This window comes from Orbicella franksi, chromosome 1 (genome assembly GCF_964199315.1).
Source record: "Orbicella franksi chromosome 1, jaOrbFran1.1, whole genome shotgun sequence".
Lineage (NCBI taxonomy): Eukaryota > Metazoa > Cnidaria > Anthozoa > Scleractinia > Merulinidae > Orbicella > Orbicella franksi.
The window spans coordinates 38,282,149-38,303,117 of record NC_138145.1 but is presented as its reverse complement, the minus strand read 5'-3'; the positions used below and the strand labels follow the sequence as shown (position 1 = coordinate 38,303,117).

The window sequence follows — 20,969 nt, the reverse complement described above, 5'->3', positions numbered from 1 at the left end:
TTTTGTTTTGTTTTATTTTTGGAACGAAAAAACAGAACAACCGATCTTAAGCGTTTTAAGCTTTTCATAATGACGTTTGTCGCAAAAAAAAAACGATTAAAATGATGATAAAATGATGAAGTGGGGAAATAAGTAAGGCTTTTATTTCATGGGCGCAATTTGCAATCACGTACAGAAAAGAACCCTGCCGTTGCTGATTCTTTGTTCCTGTCACGTTTATCTGGTTGCGTTACGATCTACGCTCATTATTAGCGACCGAAATAACACAATTCTAACAAGCGATTAATAATATCTGGAATAACTATCAAGCCCAACATTCACGAATTGAGGACCTATCTTGAAGTCCCTGTGTCGTTTTCTTTTGGCAGAAAGACCGTAGTGTCAACCTCATGTCCGTGTTGAAGCCGGTAAACATTGCAGTCATAACACGCTCGCAGACGCATTAAGTTGCACATGGGTGTTTATTAAGTCTTGACAAGTTGCGTCAGTGTAAAGTCAACTCAGACATGTCATGTGAAAGATTAGCCCACGATGATTGGTCTTAAAACGGTCAAAAAAACTACAAATTTGGTCATGATCTGTCACTCGCTCCTCTTTCTCATACATTGCGGTTTACAGAACTCCTATTTTTCCCATCAAGTAACGATACGTTATTATCGGCAAAGTTTAATCGACGTTTCAATCGTTCAGTGAAACTAAAATATGATGAGAACAGAAGCAGCTACGAATAGTTCAGAGAACGCCACTGGTTTATCAATAATTGTTCCTTCCAAGGCAGAAGGCATCGCATTGTGCGCCGCATTTATTTTGACATTTATATTTATTGTTGTAGGAAACTTGCTCACCATTGTTCTGTTTGCAATAGACAAGAGCCTTCGTAAGAGAAGTTTGTTCCTAGTCATCAATATGGCGTTTGCTGACCTGATGCTAGGAACTTTGGTTCCACCCATGTTCGTTTACGTTGTCGGGTTTGAATATCAGTTTTGGTCTGCCGGATTGCCGATGTATTTTACAGCTTTGCGCCGAATCGTTTATACCTTTTTCTCGCAGGCCTCCTTAACTTCAGCAGCTTTCATATCTTGCGAGAGATTTTACGCCACTTATTGGCCACGCAAGTATCGAAGACTATCATTACGAGCATACCGCATTGTTATTTGTTTGATCTGGGTAGTTTCTCTGGTTTTTGGCGCCATCTTCCCTGCATTGAAGCTCTTTATTTCAAGCAAACACGCTATATATCCTTGGATGGTATACGCCCTGATTGTTATATTCATCATATGTGGTTGTAACATCGGCATTTGGAGAAAGTTTCAACACGGAGGGGTCGCAACACAGCAACCACGCAGAGCCTCGCAAAGCAAACGCTTAACAAAGACTTTGATGTTTGTATCTACTCTTGCTTTGTTGTCGTGGCTCCCTTTAATCATTTCGATCAATCTAAATTTAGTCTATCATGTCCAGATACCTAGCCTTTGGTATTACCCGGTGGTAGTTTTGAATATATCGAGCTCCTTTGTGAATCCAGTTTTGTACGCGTTAAGGATTCCTGAGTTCACAGAAGCCCTGGTTTTGTGCTGCTCTAAAAGGTCAGCGGCGCCGATCATTACAGCAACTAAAAGACACAGGAAAATAAGAATAGAGCCCGGTCCACTACAACTGGCGTTTGAACAGGAAGTGATGGATACCAAACTGTAGGGAAACGAGACAATACAACGTCTAGGTTGATACTGCAGGTTTTACTTTCTAACATTTCATAACAAAACATTGTTTTGAACATTGTTAATAAATCATGCTAATATTTGATTCTACGGTATGCAATGTTAAAAATATTGTGTATCGTCAGTGAACTCAACAAAAGGTTGAATAAGTGAAACTTTGGATATCAACTTTATTAGTACAGCATTAATGTACTCCCTATAAACACAGCACAAAATACAAGAGGTAATTAATTATCTTCATGCAATATCTTGTTACGATAATAGCTGGGAATTAAAATAAACCTCAAAATTAACAAGGATCCCTTAGAAAATTTTTGGGCTTGGCCAACGATTTTTTAATTCGCCTTAATACTAGGTGAACATAACTTTGTAGTTGATCAAAATATACAGGTACGAAAGAGAATTAGCAGCAGCTATGAATATTATGATAAATAAGGACGAAAATATCAAAAGATGTGTGCCCGTTTCTACATCTGTAATAGGAACCGTATTCCTTGAAGAAGTGTACTGAGTTTTCTTTAAATATAATTTTGTAGAGGCGTGAGTTGAAGTTTGGTGACTAATTTATGACCGTTGAAGCATGTAACTCCCAGAAGAAATTAAGTGAAAAGAGAACTTAATGTTTTTGTCCACACACGTCATGTGCGGACTTTTAAACTGTACTGATCATCCCGCTTCCAAAACCATTTCACTTTCTACAAAATCTCATGCAGCTTTCTAAGTAAGTTTTGTCCTTCGATTGAAAATAATGTACTTTTCTAACCATTTACGGTTGAAACGCGGTAACTCCTTGCAATAGTCCTCACGCGACCTACAATCATGCGTTTTGAACTGTTTCCCCCAGGTTTGAGGCCGGTTAAAAAAGCCTTGATCAAGCAAAGCAACAGAAAACGGTCTTCTCCCAATAGAACACGAAAAGACCCAACAGCCAGAAACGGTTGATCCCAATAGAGCACGACCTAAATGTATTCTATATATATATATATATATATATATATATTTTTTTTTTTTTTTCGCTTGGCTAGTGAGGCTAAGAGAGTGTTCCTAGGTCGCTAAAAGGACAATTACTAGCTCAAGGACAAGTTCAGCGCACTGTGCAACATTGAATTTTCATTCCAAGTCCATTTGTTTTACCGAAACTGAAATTTAAGACAAAGAGAGCGCCAATGGTTATTTGATGGTCATTATTCAAATTTGTGGGCCATAAAATGGACAACGAAAACAGATGCCGCATCTCCATCACTTCATTAACACTGGGCCGCTAACAATGTGCACTCAATTGCCAATCTAACTCCAAGTGGCATGGTAAAACCAACTCCAAATCTCTAAGTTTACTTTCCCCGTCGGAAAGGCTTATAACCATAACTTATAAACTCGAGTTAATAGAGAATTAAGCTGTAAGGTATGGTTCCTCAATGGTAAATACTTCTCGGAAATTCAATATCAAACAAGACATTGAGTTAATATGATTCTGTTCCTTATTCTTTTGTAAAGTTAGAACGGCAAATATTTCCTTTTTAAACTAAAATGTTTAATTACGTGCGCCGCCAGAGACTAAATATCGAGGATTAGCTTGTGACAGATGGCAATTCACGAACGCAGCAAAATTAGAAAGCCACAGTAGGTCTGGTGGATATATCTGCTGTTTTCGCTTATAAATCGCTCTGCACATGTAAATCACTTTATACATGTATTTTGTAAAAAGAAAAATGTCGAACACTCCTAATGTCAATGGATTGCTGAAGAACTCCATGAACTATAAAAAGTAATTATTCATGCAATATTCATGCAATATTCATACAATATTCATATTCCTTCATATTTATGACGTACACCTAACGTCAATGGATTGCTGAAGAACTCTATAAACAATAAAAAGTTAATATCCATGGAAACCAAACAACTACATCTATTAAATTATCAATGACTTACCCAGCTGTTGATTAGGCTATTCTTCCTTCCTGTTTCACTCAAAGAATAATTGGCTGATAAACTAAAATAAAATGAGACATTTAACAATCACGTAACAACAAAATACTCGAAAACGCAGATAAAAATTCACAATATCCCTAGAATTTAAGTAGGAACCTGTCTCAAAATACAGTTCTGTGATATTTCCGTGTAAAGTTAAACAAATATACTAGCGTTTTTCACGGTAGCCGAGCACCAATTTGTTGATTATTCTGTTTCGGACCAAGCTCATTGTGAATTTTAAATTCTTGCAAAAGGAATATGAAAGTCAGGATAATTTAGTACCCAGAAATGAGTGCTATTTTGATTGAGGACTTCCATTGCATTTTTTTGCAAAAATTTATTTCATAGTGAGTTTTAAAAGCAAATAGTTTCTAACCATTTCAAGAAATTCAAATTTAGTCTAGCAAGAACAGTGCATAAAAGCTGCGGACTTTTGATTGGTTAACCATTAATAATTCGCGTACATCAAGGAAAAAGTTGACAATATGCCACTTAGTGCCGTCAGACGTTGTTACGTAAACGCCCACGGTTTTGCGCATGAGCTGTTTCCTCGTCACGAGACAACACTTCAGACCTTGCTTTCTGTCAAAACTAACCTTCTTAGACTATTTTTTATGGATAACATTTTAAATTTTGAACATTTTAGCCTTAAATTTTGTTTAGAATTCTCGTGTAAACTTTCCAATGGATCTCCAATATGGTTGCAGTATCCTCATTATAATTTTGCATTGTACATATAGATCTGAATTGGAATTAGTGTTCAACAGAGCTTCAAGCTGCTCAAGCTATTGTTTTAACAAAGGATCGTCTCGCTTTCTCTTTGGTAACAGAGCAGACTTTTATTCCTACTCCAAGTTTCCTCAGCATAAATTTCCTCGATCGATCCATCGATGCTTCGCGATCTTTTTAATTATAAGCTGCCTGTTTAATCTTTGAAATAACTAATTCTATAATTTTATGGCCACTAACGTAAGCAATCCAAATTCCGAGTAACAAAAACAGTTTAAAAAGCTGATGTCACCTAAAATTAGCTTTTCACTAAATTTACTAGTTATTACAACGATGATTAGTAAATTTTAAAACGTGAAATGTCCATTCGTGTTGCCGCCTTAATTCGCTTTTTCTTTCAATCGCCTTGGGTCAAAAATTCCACTTAGTCGATAGTTATTTGCAGTGAGCACAAAATAACAAGGAGATAAACATGTTAAAGATATCGACGAGTTCCACAAAATATATAAGCACGTTTAGCCAGACAGGCTCAGTGACCCGTTAATAACTGTGCCTTAAAAAGTACCAATACAAGATATAAGCTACAATATAAGCTTTTCTTAAGAGGAATTCGTCCATCATTTCTAAGTTTTAATTTAATGATTGGCGTATATTAGGGAAAAAGGTGACTACATGTCAATTGATGCCGTCAAACATTGTTAACTCCTTCGGCTTTGGGTATAAGCTGTATCCTCGACACGTTTGAAAATTGAAGGCATCGCAAGAAACAGTACTTACACCTTGCTTTCACATAACAAACGTTCTCAAAGTTGTAATTATTTTATTTTGTAATCTTTTTTTAATACTTTAGCGCTGTTAATTTTCACTTTCCCTACAAAACCCATACTTTTGTTCCAATCAAATTACCTTATAATTAGTTAAGTTAAAATTAACCTCTATCGATCGATCGGTCGATGCTGTGAATTCTGTTTTACAATCAACTTCCTGTTTAATGTTTGGGAAATTAATTATACAGATTTATTGAAGGGAACTATTTACACGCGTTTGAGATCACCCTCAGTTCTTTACAAACTTTTCGGTAAAACCACTATGGAGTATATGAATAACAAGCTTACTCATTCACTGTTTTAAGGAAATGAAACGAAGCAAAACATCCCAACCATCATTTGAAACCTTTACTTAAATGCAAGGGGAAAAAAAACAGTACATGCTTCTGTGTTGATCACTGACTCCTCAAATTTGAGGAACATGACATAAGCATCGCAATGGATAACGCAACTTAGTCACGATTTATGGCGGTTATTGCAAAACTATTCTGAAAAATATTTTTCTTTCGCGTCTTTCAAACTAACAAAGTCACTCTTTTGTTTTGTTTTATTTTTGGAACGAAAAACCAAAACAACCGATCTTAAGCGTTTTAAGCTTTTCATAATGACGTTTGTCGCAAAAAAGTTAAAATGATGAAGTGGGGAAATAAGTAAAACTTTCGTGGGCGCAATTTGAAGTCATGTACAGAAAAGAACCCTGCTGCTGCTGATTCTTTGTTCCTGTCACGTTTATCTGGCTGCGTTACAATCTACGCTCATTATTAGCGACCCAAATAATACAACTCTAACAAGCGATCAATAATATTTTGAATAACTATCAAGCCCAACATGCACGAATTGAGGACCTATCTTGAAGTCCCTGTGTCGTTTTCTTTTCGCATTAAGACCGTAGTGTCAACGTAATGTCCGTGTTGAAGCCGGTAAACATTGCAGTCATAACACGCTCGCAGACGTATTAAGTTGCACATGAGTGTCTATAAAGTCTTGACAAGTTGCGTCAGTGTAAAGTCAACTGAGACATGTCATGTGAAAGATTAGTCCACGGTGATTAGTCTTAAAACGGTAAAAAAACTACAACTTTGGTCATGATCTGTCACTCGCTCCTCTTTCTCATATATTGCGGTTTACAGAACTCCTATTTTTCCCATCAAGTAACGATACGTTATTATCGGCAAAGTTTAATCGACGTTTCAATCGTTCAGTGAAACTAAAATATGATGAGAACAGAAGCAGCTACAAATAGCTCAGAGAATGCGACTGGTTCATCAATGATTGTTCCTTCCATGGCAGAAGGCATCGCATTGTGCGCCACATTTATTTTGATATTTGTATTTATTGTTGTAGGAAACTTGCTCACCGTTGTTTTGTTTGCAGTAGACAGGAGACTTCGTAAGAGAAGTTTGTTCCTAGTCATCAATATGGCGTTTGCTGACCTGATGTTAGGAGTCCTGTCGCTACCTATCTACATTTACACTGTTGGGAGCAGGTTTCAACTTTGGAAAGGGGCTTCGCCGATGTCTTTGCCAATTTTCTACACGATCGTTGATATCTTTTTCTCGCAGGCGTCGTTAATTTCTGCAGCTTTCGTATCTGGCGAGAGATTTTACGCCATTTACTGGCCGTTTAAGCACCGAACACTGTCAATGCGAGCATACCGTATTATTGTTTTTACTGTGTGGGCACTGACTCTCTTTATCGCCGCCCTCTTCAGTGCAACACATCTCTTGTTTTCATTTAAACGTGCTATGCATTATTGGATGCCATACGTCATGATTATAACATTCATCATATGTGGCAGTAACATCGGCATTTGGAGAAAGTTTCGACGCGGAAATATCGCTTCACAACAGCAAAACAGAGACTCGCAAAACAAACGCTTAACAAAGACCTTGCTATTTGTATCTATTCTTGCTTTGCTGTGCTGGATCCCTTTAGTTATTTTGAACGGTTTAATTTTTGTGTATGATGTCCAAATACCGTGGAAATTTTATGACCTGGTGAACGTTATAAATTACTCCAATTCTTTTGCGAATCCAGTTGTGTACGCATTAAGAATACCTGAGCTTAGAGAAGCCCTGGTTTTGTGTTATTTAAGGAGACCAGCGGCGCCAAACATAGTAAATATTAATAGAAGAAGTAAGAAGACTCCGGCGACAGAGCTCAGAACTTTACGAACAGACAACAGTCTCCTACAGCTGAAGTTTAAACTGGAAGTTCTGGATACCAAAGTTTAGAAACTCTGAGTTGATGTTGTAGATTAGATGGTCTTGAATTGTAAAGCGAAACATATGTTCCGTGATCAGTGAAGCATTGCCAGTTGTGCATAAATTTGTTTACACGCATATTTTGTCTCTTAACTCCATTTGTGCACCGCCTCTAACCACAACTAAACTACAAGAAAATTTTAACTTGGTTCAGGATCATGTAACATATAAACTACTATTTAACAAATTTCCAACCAGTTTAGGACAATAATGCATGGCATGTTTAGTGTGCGATTTCTTAACCCATAATTATTCCACTGAATAATTTTAGACATCATTTTACGGTTGGTCAAAATTACATGTAAGTAAGACAATTTGGGCCGGAAACAAACATTGTGCCCTTCTGATGTCATCTTTCGGAAACATATGAATGACAATGCCTTGCGTTTAAGTGGTGTTTTTACAGCTCATCAAACCAGGTCCTCCGATAAAGCAAACCTTCCCGGCATTCTTTCGCTGGTTTCTCTCAGCTGTCGTGATGGCTAAAAGGTTTTACACACATTATGACGTCAACGGTCCTTAATTTGCATATTTTGACCGCGCGCGGAATGTCGCACATTTTTTATTCGAATTGCCCAACTTCGAAGCAGGGAAAAAATTATTGTGCGCTTGTCCGAAGCCCAAAATCGAAATTTACGAATCAGAAAAAAAATAGACTTCAATATTTTAGGGTAAAAAAAAAGTGGGCAAAAATCTCATTTCATAGGCACTTTAAGGACGTTCGCGCTAATTGTTTCTGCAAATCCTTACCACGCACGCAAATTCACAAGCCGCGTCATGCATCGAGTGCGCGCTCACTAATATCAAAGTGCTCTGTGAACAAACTCGTGAATTGAACAGATGAATTAAATTATTTTTTTTGGATTATCTGGTTAAGGGAATTTTGTGGTTGATTTTTATATTTAGAGTACGAGCAGAAGTTCAGTGTTCGCTGATATGGTACCAAAGAAACAAAGTAACATTTGGATAAGATGGTATCACAACAGACCTATTTCGCTTGGGCAGTTTGTTGTCCCATTACAGACCACGTGATATTCTCTAGAGAATTGTTCTTTTATCCATCTAAAAATTATTTATTCATACGCACGCGACTATTTGAAAATTTGAAAGGAAGAATTCTCAAGAGTATCATCACATGGTCTGAAATGGGGCAACAAACCGCCCAGTCGAAAAAGGTCTATTGGCACCATCATGTTATTACATGAAAAAATGAAGAAAATCTATCGATTAGAAGTTTGAATTTTTTGCAAAATGCACCATCGAATTTCGTTCTTTTTAGCTCTTCGTTCATCTGTGCGGCAGTTTCAACTGCCTATTAAAGTGTTACGTTTTGTGAGAATTATCAACGCAACGGATTCACTTGTACAAAATATTGCTAGGGAACTTTGTCTCCGTTGATTCATCTTTGATGTTTTAAGCTAAAAACCCTGGGGACCAGGCTGATTTACATGCGCCAATTTTTCAAAATCAGACTAGTTTTCCACATGCTTTATCTCTGAAACGAAGTCCGTGAACCCCAATGTTTCTTCATTTATGAAACAAGTAATTCATGATCTGTCCGCAGTAGAAGTTTGAAGAAAATCTTTCGAGTAGAACATTTTCGCGCGAACGTCCTTAATTTAGCGTTTAATGTTTCAGCATTTGGTTTTCGGATTTTGGAGGTAAGCAAAGCGTTCGTCCATTTCCTGGACCTCTTTATTTCACCTCGGTACTGATCCGTGCAAGTTTATGAGGTTTGTTATATAGATGCTTCAACCGAAAGCTGAAGGCTAGCTAGATTGGGCGTCAAACCTCTTCAGTTCGCTCTCTCAATAGCTAACGGTAAAGCGAACACGTTTTATTTGGGGGTTCGCGACCGGCTAATAACGGGGAAAACCGGGAATAATTGACTTGGAGGCTAGGAAGACAAACAGTCATTTGCTCTACATGAATTAGAAAACAAATTTTGATTTGCAGATTAGAATCATCTACTCTATACCTCGAAGTGGAAGGAAATGTTAGTTTGCCTGCTCAAAACAATTAACAGGGTTTTGTTGAAGATAGGCATTTATAACCTTGAATTGCCTTTGTAGGAAAAAAAGTCTCGCAGGCGAGAGGCATTAACACTAACCTAAAAAGGTATAGTAGGGCAATGATTTCAAATGAAAATGTCTTGATCCCTCAAAAAATGAAAAGTACACATCTTTCTTCCTGTATCAAGCTAACTGTATTCAAGTTTGTGAAATGTAGTTTCGATCATTATGCTCGGCGGTTTGCCGGTTTTGAGTGACTTTTTTTTAGCGGTTTTCAAGAAATTTTGAGAGGTTTCAGTCTGGTTTCTCGTAGGCCCAATGCCCCCTTTATCGACGAGTTTTTTATTACTGAATTACACATGTCCGATTGTGTGTTACGTTTAATGCTAATTATAAAAGCACTCGTGCTAGTTAGGTATGAGATGGTTATAGCCAACTCAGATCCAAAACGCGCGCTGGTGAAAAAATTGTCTGATATAACGCTAGGGTGATCTGCGACTAGACCTTGCATGAGTACATGTATTTTGACATCGTTTGTCTATATTTTCATTGAGTATTTGAATTTGTTTTCCTACATTTTTATTAGTTCGAAGAAGCGAATTTTTCATCAACAATTTTAGAAACCAGATGAAGCGTTTTGGCACAACCGTCGCTCAACTTTTTGTGGCGTGTTTTTAACCAGTCAAAAGGATCCTTTGTTTTCCATCGCTGTGCACTGTGAGAACTTTGTAGTCAATCAAAATAAAACATGTCTTAGTGCTCGAGTTGTTGTCGCTACGTTATAAATGAATTGGCTCATGCTTTTAGCTTTGCGAATATCGAGTTATGGATGCACTTTGGAAGTTTGGAGAGCACTCAAGAAGCTACACTTCTCTCTTGCTCTCCAAACTTCCCGCGTGCATCCATAACTCGATATACCCTGCACGCTAAGTATGAATCAATTCTTCAATACGTGGCAAAAAGTCTTTTTAACCAGACGTGAAAACCGCAGAATTTAGCGTGGTGAATATGTAAGAAGTAATTCATGATCTTAAAAAAAAAACAAACAAACAAAAAGAAAAAAAGAAAACCATCGCCTTTCCACGAGCAAATGTAAATTGGTAGAGACTCCTAGCATGAAGTCAACACACGCCATATTGCTGAATAGAAACAAACTTCCCTTTCAAAGTCTCGGCCTGTCTGCAGCGAACGGAATTATGGTGTGCAAGTCTCCTACGACAATAAAAACAAACTCTAACCTACTAACGGAGCACAATGCAATGCCTTATGCCTTGAAAGGTACAATTCTTAATGAAACCGTTGCGTACTCGGAACTTTTGTTTGAAAGCCAATAATCTGAAGCATTTTGCATCTCTAATGGAACATATTGTTGAATTAATCAACGATGATTGTCCCAGAAAAAGCGAAAAAACTACAAAGTCGACCGTGATGTGCCACTTGGTCACCCTTTAAATTTCTCCGGCTGCAATTGAACTTAGAAACCAATAAAAATTTAATCTTCGTAATTTATTCCTCCTCAAAGTTTCATTCCCCCGGCATGTCAAGTTATTTCATATCGCACGGTCCATTTGAAATACAATTATCAATCAAAAATGAAAAACACATTTACCGTTTTGTCAAGGTTGAACACACGTATACGTACATCTTGACAAAGTGCGTCAACTTTGAAAGTATGGTAGACCTAAAGCATAGCGTCTTAATGGAACATTATTCATTTAGTCCTCAGTGATCGGTCTTCAAAAATTGAAAAAGCTACACATTTAACACTTAATGACTGGTCCTGAGGGGAACAGTGCATTTTGTTTCCAGAGAATCTCAATGTGTCCCGAGACGAAGTCAAGGGAAACAAAATTCACTGTTCCCAAGGGACCAGCCATTAAGTGATTTGTTGTATAGCAAAACCAAACAAAAGCAAATTTTGAAAAACGCGTTGAGATTCCAGCGACAAGATCAGGCCACCTTCAACTGCACGCTCTGATCACGTGCAACAGTGGTCAACTTTTCGTGGGTAACAGTGAACTGTTTCTTGTTTGACGTCATCGTTTTTCTTGTTGCCCGCTCATGGCATTTGGCAGTAAACAGTTACTGCTGTAAACATTGTTAGATGTCATGTGACCATGAACTAGCCAATGGGCGCGCTGTAGCAGGAAAAACGCCAGCTTTTTAACAACTGGCCTTGATGCCACTTGGTCTTCGATTCACTCGTATAAAGTGTGGATTATATAACTCCTATTTCCTGGTCTCATCTACACGTAGTCATCGGCTAAGTTTATTCAGCGTTTCAATCGTTCTGTCAAAACTAAAAAAAAAAAATGAATATTACAGCAGCAGCTAACACTTGCTCAGAGAACGCGACTGGTTCAACCAGAATTGTTTCTTCCGAAGCAGAAGGAATGCCATTGTGCACCGGTTTTATTTTCGAGCTTGCCTTTATTATTGTGGGAAACTTGCTCACCATTGTTCTTTTTGCAGTAAATAGGAGACTTCGAAAGGGAAGTTTGTTTCTGGTAATCAATATGGCGTTTGCTGACCCGATGTTCACTTTAAATTATCGGGGCTGTTTATCTGTTTTGGCCGACTGAATTCGAATGGATATCTTTGTATATTTTCTCCATAGTCGCTAATCCATTTTTTATATTTGCCTCGATAATTTCTGCGGCTTTTATTTCTGCCGAAAGACGTTACGCCACGTATCGGCCACTAAAACACCGAACACTGTCAATGCGAGCATACCACATTGTTATATTTATGATCTGGACACTTCGTGTCGTTTATCGGCACTGCTTTGAATCTCTTTATTTCAGCTAAACACTCTACATACCTTTGGACGCTATACATCCTGAGTCTAATATTCACCGTGTGTGGCTCTAACATCGCCATTCGTAACAAGTTTCAACAGAAAGCTGTAGCCACACGATAGCCAAGAAGATGTTCATAAAACAAGCCCTTAACAAAGACCTTGCTGTTTGTATCTATTCTTGCTTTGCTGTCGTTTCTCACTGTAATTGTCATGCAATATATAATTTTTGCCTACCAAGGCCACATACCTTGGAAATTTTGCCTTGACGCCTGCGCTGCACTTATTCCGCTCGTCCTGATCTCGAGCCAAATATCTCCCTATCCGGCCCTTCCACTCCGTCAATAAGCATTTTATCATATGACCATTTTGTGGCTTCTTCAATTGAGAGGAGTTTTGACTTTCCTTCTTCTCTCGAAGTAACGTGGCAACTGAAAACCTCCGTAGTTCTGCGTCGGACAGTTCTCCAGGACAGCATCGATTTTGCGGGGCGTACGTGTTCTACTAGGGCGTACGAGTTTTTCAGACCCTCTTACTTCCACGAGTACGGCCCTGACACGGGACCTTTCGTTATGGTTTTGCAAAGAAATAGCGTACGGGGCTGTACGGGTCATATGATAAAAACCTACCATTTAACATACAGTCGAACCTCCCGTAAGCGACCACCCAAAATGTCAAGCCTAAGTGGTCGCTTACGGGAGGGGGTAGCTTACGAGGGAATATTGGGCGAAAATTTTGCCTCATTAGCATATGGTAACTGCAGAGACTTACCCCATGTTTTAAATGTTTTTTAAAAGTCAATTTCGAGAAAAAAATACTCTACTTATCATTGAGAAATATCCGTCTCTTGTACTACCCAGTATTGCGCTAATGTTACAACAACTTGTTATCCAATTTCTGCTCTATTATCTGTCAAGCTGTCGCTTACGGAAGGTCCAAAACAAAAGATAATTTCAAACTATTAGCTCTAAAAGTGGTCGCGGTCGCTTACGAGAGGTGGTCGCTTACAAGAGGTTCTAAATATAGTGATTTTTAAAAACTGTTGGTATTTTGGAAAACTGGTCGCTGAGGAGAGGTGGTCGCACGTTTGACTGTAATCCTAAAATGTTTCAAGGCAATAAGGCCTTCTTGGCATGTTTTCTAAGTTTTCGCAACAGATACTTTTTTCTTTCCACAAAAAAAAAACAACAACAACAACAACAACACAGTAGCTTGAATAATGGGTGATTTCCAAAAACAGTAAAACTATAACTCGACACCTAAAACAAATATTCTGTAGTACGCTTTTAAATTTAATTTGAGGTAAGAGGTAATCCCAAGCTAAAAGGAATTTAAGAAAATTGCTTAGCAGCCACCTGCTTTTTCTAATACGCAAAATGACATTCATTATGTCGCGTGATGTTTAAAAGATATGTTATTACTGACATTAAGATTAGATGTTTTACGCACCATTTGTAAGCTTCTAACGTGAAACTAATTACATTTCGGTTCTATACGTTGAAAGAGAAACTTAAAAAGGTTTTGTTAAGAATGCCGGACATTTTCCGTGGCCGACCAAAGTCTTAACTGCGCTTTTGTTATCTTATGGCTACGGGATTAGAGTTCATATTACAGCTCGTTTACTATTTTTAATGCAGGTTTGTGTCAGATGAATGCCTTTTAAAAGAGAAACACTCTGGAAATGTGGTTTGATATCAACCACCTGGAATAAACCGAGAATTAAGCCACGCATCGTTTAGCTTTACTGGACCAATTCGGCGATGTCACGCTCTTCCGATTTTTCATTCAACCGCAAAAAATCCTCATCATTTGATTTATAATGCTGAATTTAGAAGATTATTCATGCATTTTGATTACTTTTATCTATGGTCTATTAGAGGTTATATAATAACCCAAGTTATTCTCGCATTCTGATTGGTTCTCGCCTATGATCTATTAGAGGACAGACGCACGATTGACGTCATCTTTTCAAAGTTTTTCCCTCTGTGTTTTAAAATGGCGGAAAGTTTTGAGAATTTAGATAATATTTTACACGACTGGGCAAAAGACAAGGTACGAGAAAGTCTTGTCCAGGCATTGAACAGGTACCAGAAGAATAGTCTAGTAGGAAGAAGAAAGATAAAGCCGTTTCTGTTTTAGAAAATGACTCAGAAAAAATACTCGAGCAGTCTCAGTCGGCAGTCGAGCGAGACTAAACCAAACACAAAATTGGTCTTGGTAAGCCGAGAACCATTGCTTTATCTCGAATCTAACAAACCCAATAAACAAAATGTTTATGAGATTAATTTATTTAAAACATTGAACTTTTCTCAGTCTCAAAATAATTGTCGATACAGCGATTGTGTGGAATAAAACATTAAAACCACGTCTTAAAATCAGTGAAATTAAACACATAACCTTGCTTTCCGATGCGAATGTTCCAGTCCGTTTCAGGGCACAGTAGCGAGCAAAGTATAGTTCACTACAGCTCACGGCCAACTGTATCGCAGCTAAAAGGTGTCTCCGACACTATATCAAACTGATTTGAGAATCACCAACCACAGAGGACACAAATTTCCACCATCACTAACGCTCCTTTCATTCAAAACTCGAATCGAATGGCCTCCAGGTTGACCGCAACCGCAAGTTTTCCGAGCGTAGTTTTTCAACTCCTGCAATATTCGAGGCTACATCCAAGGTTTTCGGCTCAAGGGGCTGCTCTGATGACAAAAATTGACTTGACTTACCCAGCATTTTCTTTAAGATTTGTAGATTTCGCAGTTCAATTCTGCTTTTGCTGTAAGTTTTCATTCCAAGAGAAGCGACGCGCGAGTCAAGTTTGACAGTGGCGTGATTTTCCTGGACCAATCACAATTCTTTAGTACGCATAGCAACCAATGAGATTGCTTCAATTTGTATAGACAATAGATTACGTCAAATGGCTTTTTTTCGTGTTCGCCAAAGTGGGCAAAGGTCGGCTTTCGGGTTATGTGGAAAGATTTTGAAACAAAATAAAGCTTTATCTGTAGTAGTTTGTTTCGTTATTATATAAAACAAGTAGATTCCATGTTGCCGTGCGTCTGTTCAGTAATAGATCACAGAAGACGTCAAAATGTGGTAAGAACATCAGTGACACACTCGGCTATCACCTCGTGTGCCACTTTTTTGTTCTTACCACATTTTGACGTCATCTGTGATCTATTACTGAACAGACGCACGGCAACATGGAATCTATTTGTTAAATAGACGCATAGATGACCTGATTGAAATCTTTTTTCGTTTCTTTGTTACATAAAAGACGATAGAGAGACAATAGCGTCGTCATGTGATGTTCTTTTAAAAGATCAAATAACAGCAGCATCGAGAATCAGAATCAGATTTATGTACAATGTTCTAGTTCTACAATTCAATTCATATCCTTCAACGTGAATGCTACAGTTTGGTGTCCATCTCTTCCTGTTCAAACGACAATTCAAGGTGACTAGGATCTGTTCGCAATGTTCTTAGCTGTGTCTCCAAAGTCGAAGTGGGAGCCATCTTATTTCTTCTTTTAATGTCTTCGATGTTAACTGCTGCTTGCCTTCCAAAACAGCACGAAAGAAAGGCTTGTTTAAACTCAGGAATTTTAAATGCATACACAATTGGATTTACAAAAGAGTTCGAAAAATTTTGAATGTTGGCGATAGTAAAATATCTCAAAGGAATCGAGATAGTCAACGCGTGTAAACAGCTCAAAACAATTAAAGGCGTCCATGACAGCAAAGCAAGAGTAGATACAAACATCAAAGTCTTTGTTAAGCGTTTGTTTTGCGAGGCTTTGCTTTCCTGTTGCGAAGCGACCCTTCCATGTCGAAACTTTCTCCAAACGATGAAAACGTTTCCACTTAGAAAAACACCTGTGGCTTTACTAGTGAGGGTCTAAGGTCCACTATCGAGTAGCCTGAAAGGCGACAGCTCGGAGTACTCTGTTTGTTCTTTTTTGCCTGTATGGAGGCCGATCATCGGCAAATGTCCACAACGGAAACGTTTGGAGTCTCAGTACCACACAGGGATAAGAAAACAGCTGTTCACTTGCGTTTTTCGCTCTTTCAAGGCCAATCATCCCGCCGGACTAATTCAACAATGATGCATCAGTGACACGCGATGCCGCAGTTGAATATCCACCTGAATGTCAACGTTGATACAGTCTCTTAGGATATTAGCATACGTATCTACAATATAAATAAAGCTGCAGGTGTAATGTATACACTTTTAAGAGTGGGCGGAAAGAATCCGTCCTGTTCGACCTGCCCTTTTAACCTGTTTTTGCGTGGAAAACATTATTATAGACTAGAAAAGGAGAAGGAAAAAACAGTTAATAAATCTAAATAGAAAAGAAAAGAAATGCCTACACTAACTATTTGTTTGTAATAAAACAACCATGTAGTTATAGATAACAGTACGTGATATTTACATATAAAAATAAAAATATGGAAACAATCTACGATATTGAGTGTTGAAATCATGAAAGGCAGAGGTCACAGCGACCACTATTATTCTCTGACAGCATTCTTGAAGGATTGAAGGCTAGTGGGTTATTTTTTAACCATACTTTTAGAACAGAAATGGCATGCAATAACTCCTGATAAAGTATTGTCCCTTCTGTTCACCGTTTACTTTATTTAAACAATAGAGTGTTTCTGTCGAGGAACTATCGGCTGATAGTTGCCCCGCGGAAATTTGATGTTCTTAAAACAAATATTTGCCCGAGAAGCGAAGCTTCGAGGGCAAATATGCTAGTTTTAAGAACATCAAATTTCCAAGGGGCAACTATCAGAACAATAGTTCCGAGACATAAAATGCGGAAAAATTCGAGATTTTGTGTATGTATCTTTCTATAGCCTCTTCCAGGCGTTCAGTTAGTTGGGGCGCAGCGCGAAAAACAGCGCGCGAAAAAAAAAAAAAAGTGCGGTGAGAGGAAGCGAAAGAACTTTCTTTCACTTCCTCTCGCCGCGCTTTTTATATTTTTTCACGCGCTGATTTTCGCGCGCTGTTTTCTGCGCCGAGCCCCAACTAACTGAACGCCTGGAAGAGGCTTATCTTTACATGAACACCAATTTGGCAGCCCAGAAAAATTCTTTAGGGGCGAATGATGTCATCTCCATGTTTGTCCATGTGCTTTCTTTCGATTGTTGTACAATATTGCGGACTTTCGAGTGTCCAGGCAGCTTATTGAAGACTGTAGCGGATAAGTTGTTTAAAGTTTGAAGTCAGTGTTAATGGCATTTAAAAACCTTGCAGACATGTCTTCATGAAATGTGTACGACTTTTCGTACGAACGGAAAGCTGTAGTTTGGCTGCGTGTTGTGTACCCTCTTCTCTTCGACCAAAACCAACGCTGCTTTCTGCTGAATAAACCAAAGGAGAAAATGTGTAGTTTCACTTCTCTGGCCTATATTTCTGTGCGCAAAATATGTAACATAAACCCAACGAAAGTGTTTTCATAGGTAAAGAGTTCCACTCCCACAGGATTGCTTTGGTACACCAACATGTCCTCCGTTTCATTGTTTCGGAAGTGAAAATGCCCTGTAGCTGTTCCCCCAATGCCAAGGCGATTCAAAGTTGTGTTCGTAAACATAATATAATTGTCCTAGTTTTGGTAATAAAAGCACGTTGTCTCACAAACCGAAGGAACACGCATCGTTTGTAACGATTTACGCGGTCAGAATAAAACATGGACTACCGACTCCAGATTGCGGACTGCGGACTACGGTTTGGGTATAAGACACAGAGTTAGGTATAAAACGCGGACTAAGCATTGCAAAATGGGCATAAAACACGGACTCAGGTATAAAACACGGAGTGCGGACTAAATGTGGCCTACCAACTGCAGTCCTTTTTTTTTTATTGACCGGTCGTAACTAATACACAATACTTGTATAAACGAGAACAAACCCTATCGTATGCACGTTCTTTGCGATCAATTCATTTGTTTTCGCCACTACTGTCGGGAGGCCAATTTCACGCTTACTTAACAGCTCAGGCACAAAGTGCTGTTCCTAAAATTTTTGCTTTTTTAACATACCAAACCTACCAAAACTCGAACGCACTCTTTAATCTGCTTTACTACTTAACAATTAGATTATGAGCGCGAGATTTCTATGAGGTGATAGTTGATGAGACCGAAGGCCGAATCAGCTATCGCCCCATAGAAATCGAGAGCGAATAATCTGATTGTTTTAGTAGAATTTCGAAAAACGATTCCAATTATTTCTGGTCTGAGTATTAAACTCCTCGCTTTAGACAATTCGAACAGACTGAATTAATTGTCAATTTGACATTTGCAGTTGTGTACGCGCGCTTATCAGTTTCTTTCAAAACGTTCGAACTTTTTTAATTCAAGAAGCCGTAAAGCGATTAATAATATTTCTATCAAGCCCAACATGCACGAATTGAGGACCTATCTTGAAGTCCCTGTGTCGTTTTCTTTTTCCAGAAAGACCGTAGTGTCAACATCATGTCCGTATTGAAGCCGGTAAACATTGCAGTCATAACACGCTCGCAGACGTATCAAGTTGCACATGGGTGTCTATAAAGTCTTGACAAGTTGGGTCAGTGTAAAGTCAACTGAGACATATCATGTGAAAGATTAGTCCACGATGATTGGTCTTAAGAGTCCCTGTCCATAAAAATGGAAATAGCTCGGCAAGGGTCGAAAATTCGATTTCGCTCATATTTTCATGGTAGATAGGCTAGGGCATGACAAAAACTACTGGATAGTCTTTTTGGCAAAATATCCTTTTATTTCAAAGAATTATGCAAATTACCAAATTCCGTTAAAATCGTCATTTGACGCACCGTTTTATTAAACAAGTTTGAGAGCCTCGCATGCAAAACCACATCATTCGTCCGTCTTTAAAACACTCAAATATTTTTGTGCAATGTTTAAATGTGTACTGGGTTGGTTTTAGGGAATGTTAATTGCGTTGTCTTTTTGGGTGCAAAATAATTAAATTTCGAAGACATGTATTTAAAAGTACTTCGTGAATATATTTGATTTTCACCATGTGCGAAACCTTCAAATGGATTAAGCTTCTGGTGGTTGAATCGCAAAAAGATGATGTACAGATTCCTGTAATAATTTCTTTGGGCAAATGATTGTGAGCCACGCGAGAGCTTTTCAAAGTACCTTAAAAATGCAAATATTTGACCATTCCCTCGTCAAATTTCCATTTACGAGTTAGACGTATATTTTAGCATGCGCCACATGACTTGACCAGCGTTAAGTTGAAATAGACACAGAGCTGATAATTTCCTAGCCTATCTACCATAAGAATATGAGCGAAATCGAATTTTCGACCCTTGCCGCGAAATTAAGAATTTGTCTGATTTTTACAGGCAGGCACTCTTAAAACGGTCAAAAAACTACAAATTTGGTCATGATCTGTCACTCGCTCCTCTTTTTTAGCTATTGCAGTTTACGGAACTCCTATTTTTCCCATCAAGTAACGATACGTTATTATCGGCAAAGTTTAATCGACGTTTCAATCGTTCAGTGAAACTAAAATATGATGAGAACAGAAGCAGCTACGAATAACTCAGAGAACGCGACTGGTTCATCAAAGAAGCATTATATGCAGCACATATAATGTTATTTTATATCGAGACATTTTCTTGGGTACTATAATACGTCTATCAGTTATTTGGGTGGAGCAAGGAAAGGCACATCACCTAGGAGACTCCAATCAGATACTAGTAGGCGGGATCGCGGTTACTATTTAGTTTGCTTGGCATGTCAGTTTCGGCCTCCTTACCATTCAGCAGCAACGCTATCTCCAGAGCTAATTTTCAAGTTTTAAGGCAAGTACCCTTCACCCTCTTTTGTTGTTTGTCGGGTTTTCCGGTTTCTTTTTAATTTACTAACGCAATGGGAAAACCCCGCGTCTTAATTCTGGGCCACTCTTTTATTCGTCGCCTGCACGAGCATATTAATCGTCCGAACGAAAGCGCCTATACTGCCAAGTTCGGTATTTCAACACCAGAATTTCTGTGCAAATGGCACGGCGTGGGCGGTCGAACGATCGATAAAGTTTTAAAGTATGATTTAAGTATTGTGGAGGATTTTGGCCCTGATATAGTGCTCTTACAGCTAGGAACAAATGATCTGCCCAACTCCCCCGCCATTACAGTGGGTTCCTCACTGGAACATCTAGTGACTGTGCTACACGAAGAGTACAAGGTCGACCTGATATGCGTATGTCAAACGCTTCGCCGTTCCTCTTCCGATGTTGCGTTTAACTCGAAAGTTGGGCTATTGACAAAATATATGAAAACGGTACTTGAGCCCATCCCATACGCATTCTTCTGGTCTCACAGGGGGTTTTGGAAAACAAAGGGTACCTATTTGTTAGGAGATGACGTTCACTTGAATGGTAGGGGGCAACATAAATTGTATCGCAGTTTACGAGGGGCAGTGCTCAAATGCTTGCGTTTACTTGATGTGGTTTAGCTACTTATTCATATCTGCGTGTCGCCGGTTCCAATTTTGTTTTCACGTTTCCTTGCTGTGTTGCGTCCGCAGCTATTTGACATTGTACTTTTATCTGCCGACAAATTTGAGTAATGCTCTTAATTCTACTGTCGGCTGTATGCTATGTCACTGTTATCTTAATGGGGTGCATGTTACTTAT

General features: G+C 38.5%; 1 protein-coding gene and 1 pseudogene across 1 annotated transcript; one reads left to right on the top strand and one right to left on the bottom strand.

The window, feature by feature from the left end:
• The window catches only part of LOC145461465 (uncharacterized), a 107,493-nt pseudogene that overhangs the window by 83,372 nt on the left and 3,152 nt on the right, over positions 1-20,969 (bottom strand).
• On the top strand, positions 6,463-9,814 carry LOC145464372 (adenosine receptor A3-like). The gene has a single exon (XM_081448241.1). It carries the CDS (start codon positions 6,463-6,465, stop codon positions 7,480-7,482), a length of 1,020 nt encoding a protein of 339 aa, XP_081304367.1. The 3' UTR covers positions 7,483-9,814.

What these genes read in the sequence shown, in the direction of transcription:
- LOC145464372 (XM_081448241.1), top strand. Translation starts at nt 6,463, where the DNA reads ATGATGAGAACAGAAGCAGCTACAAATAGCTCAGAGAATGCGACTGGT.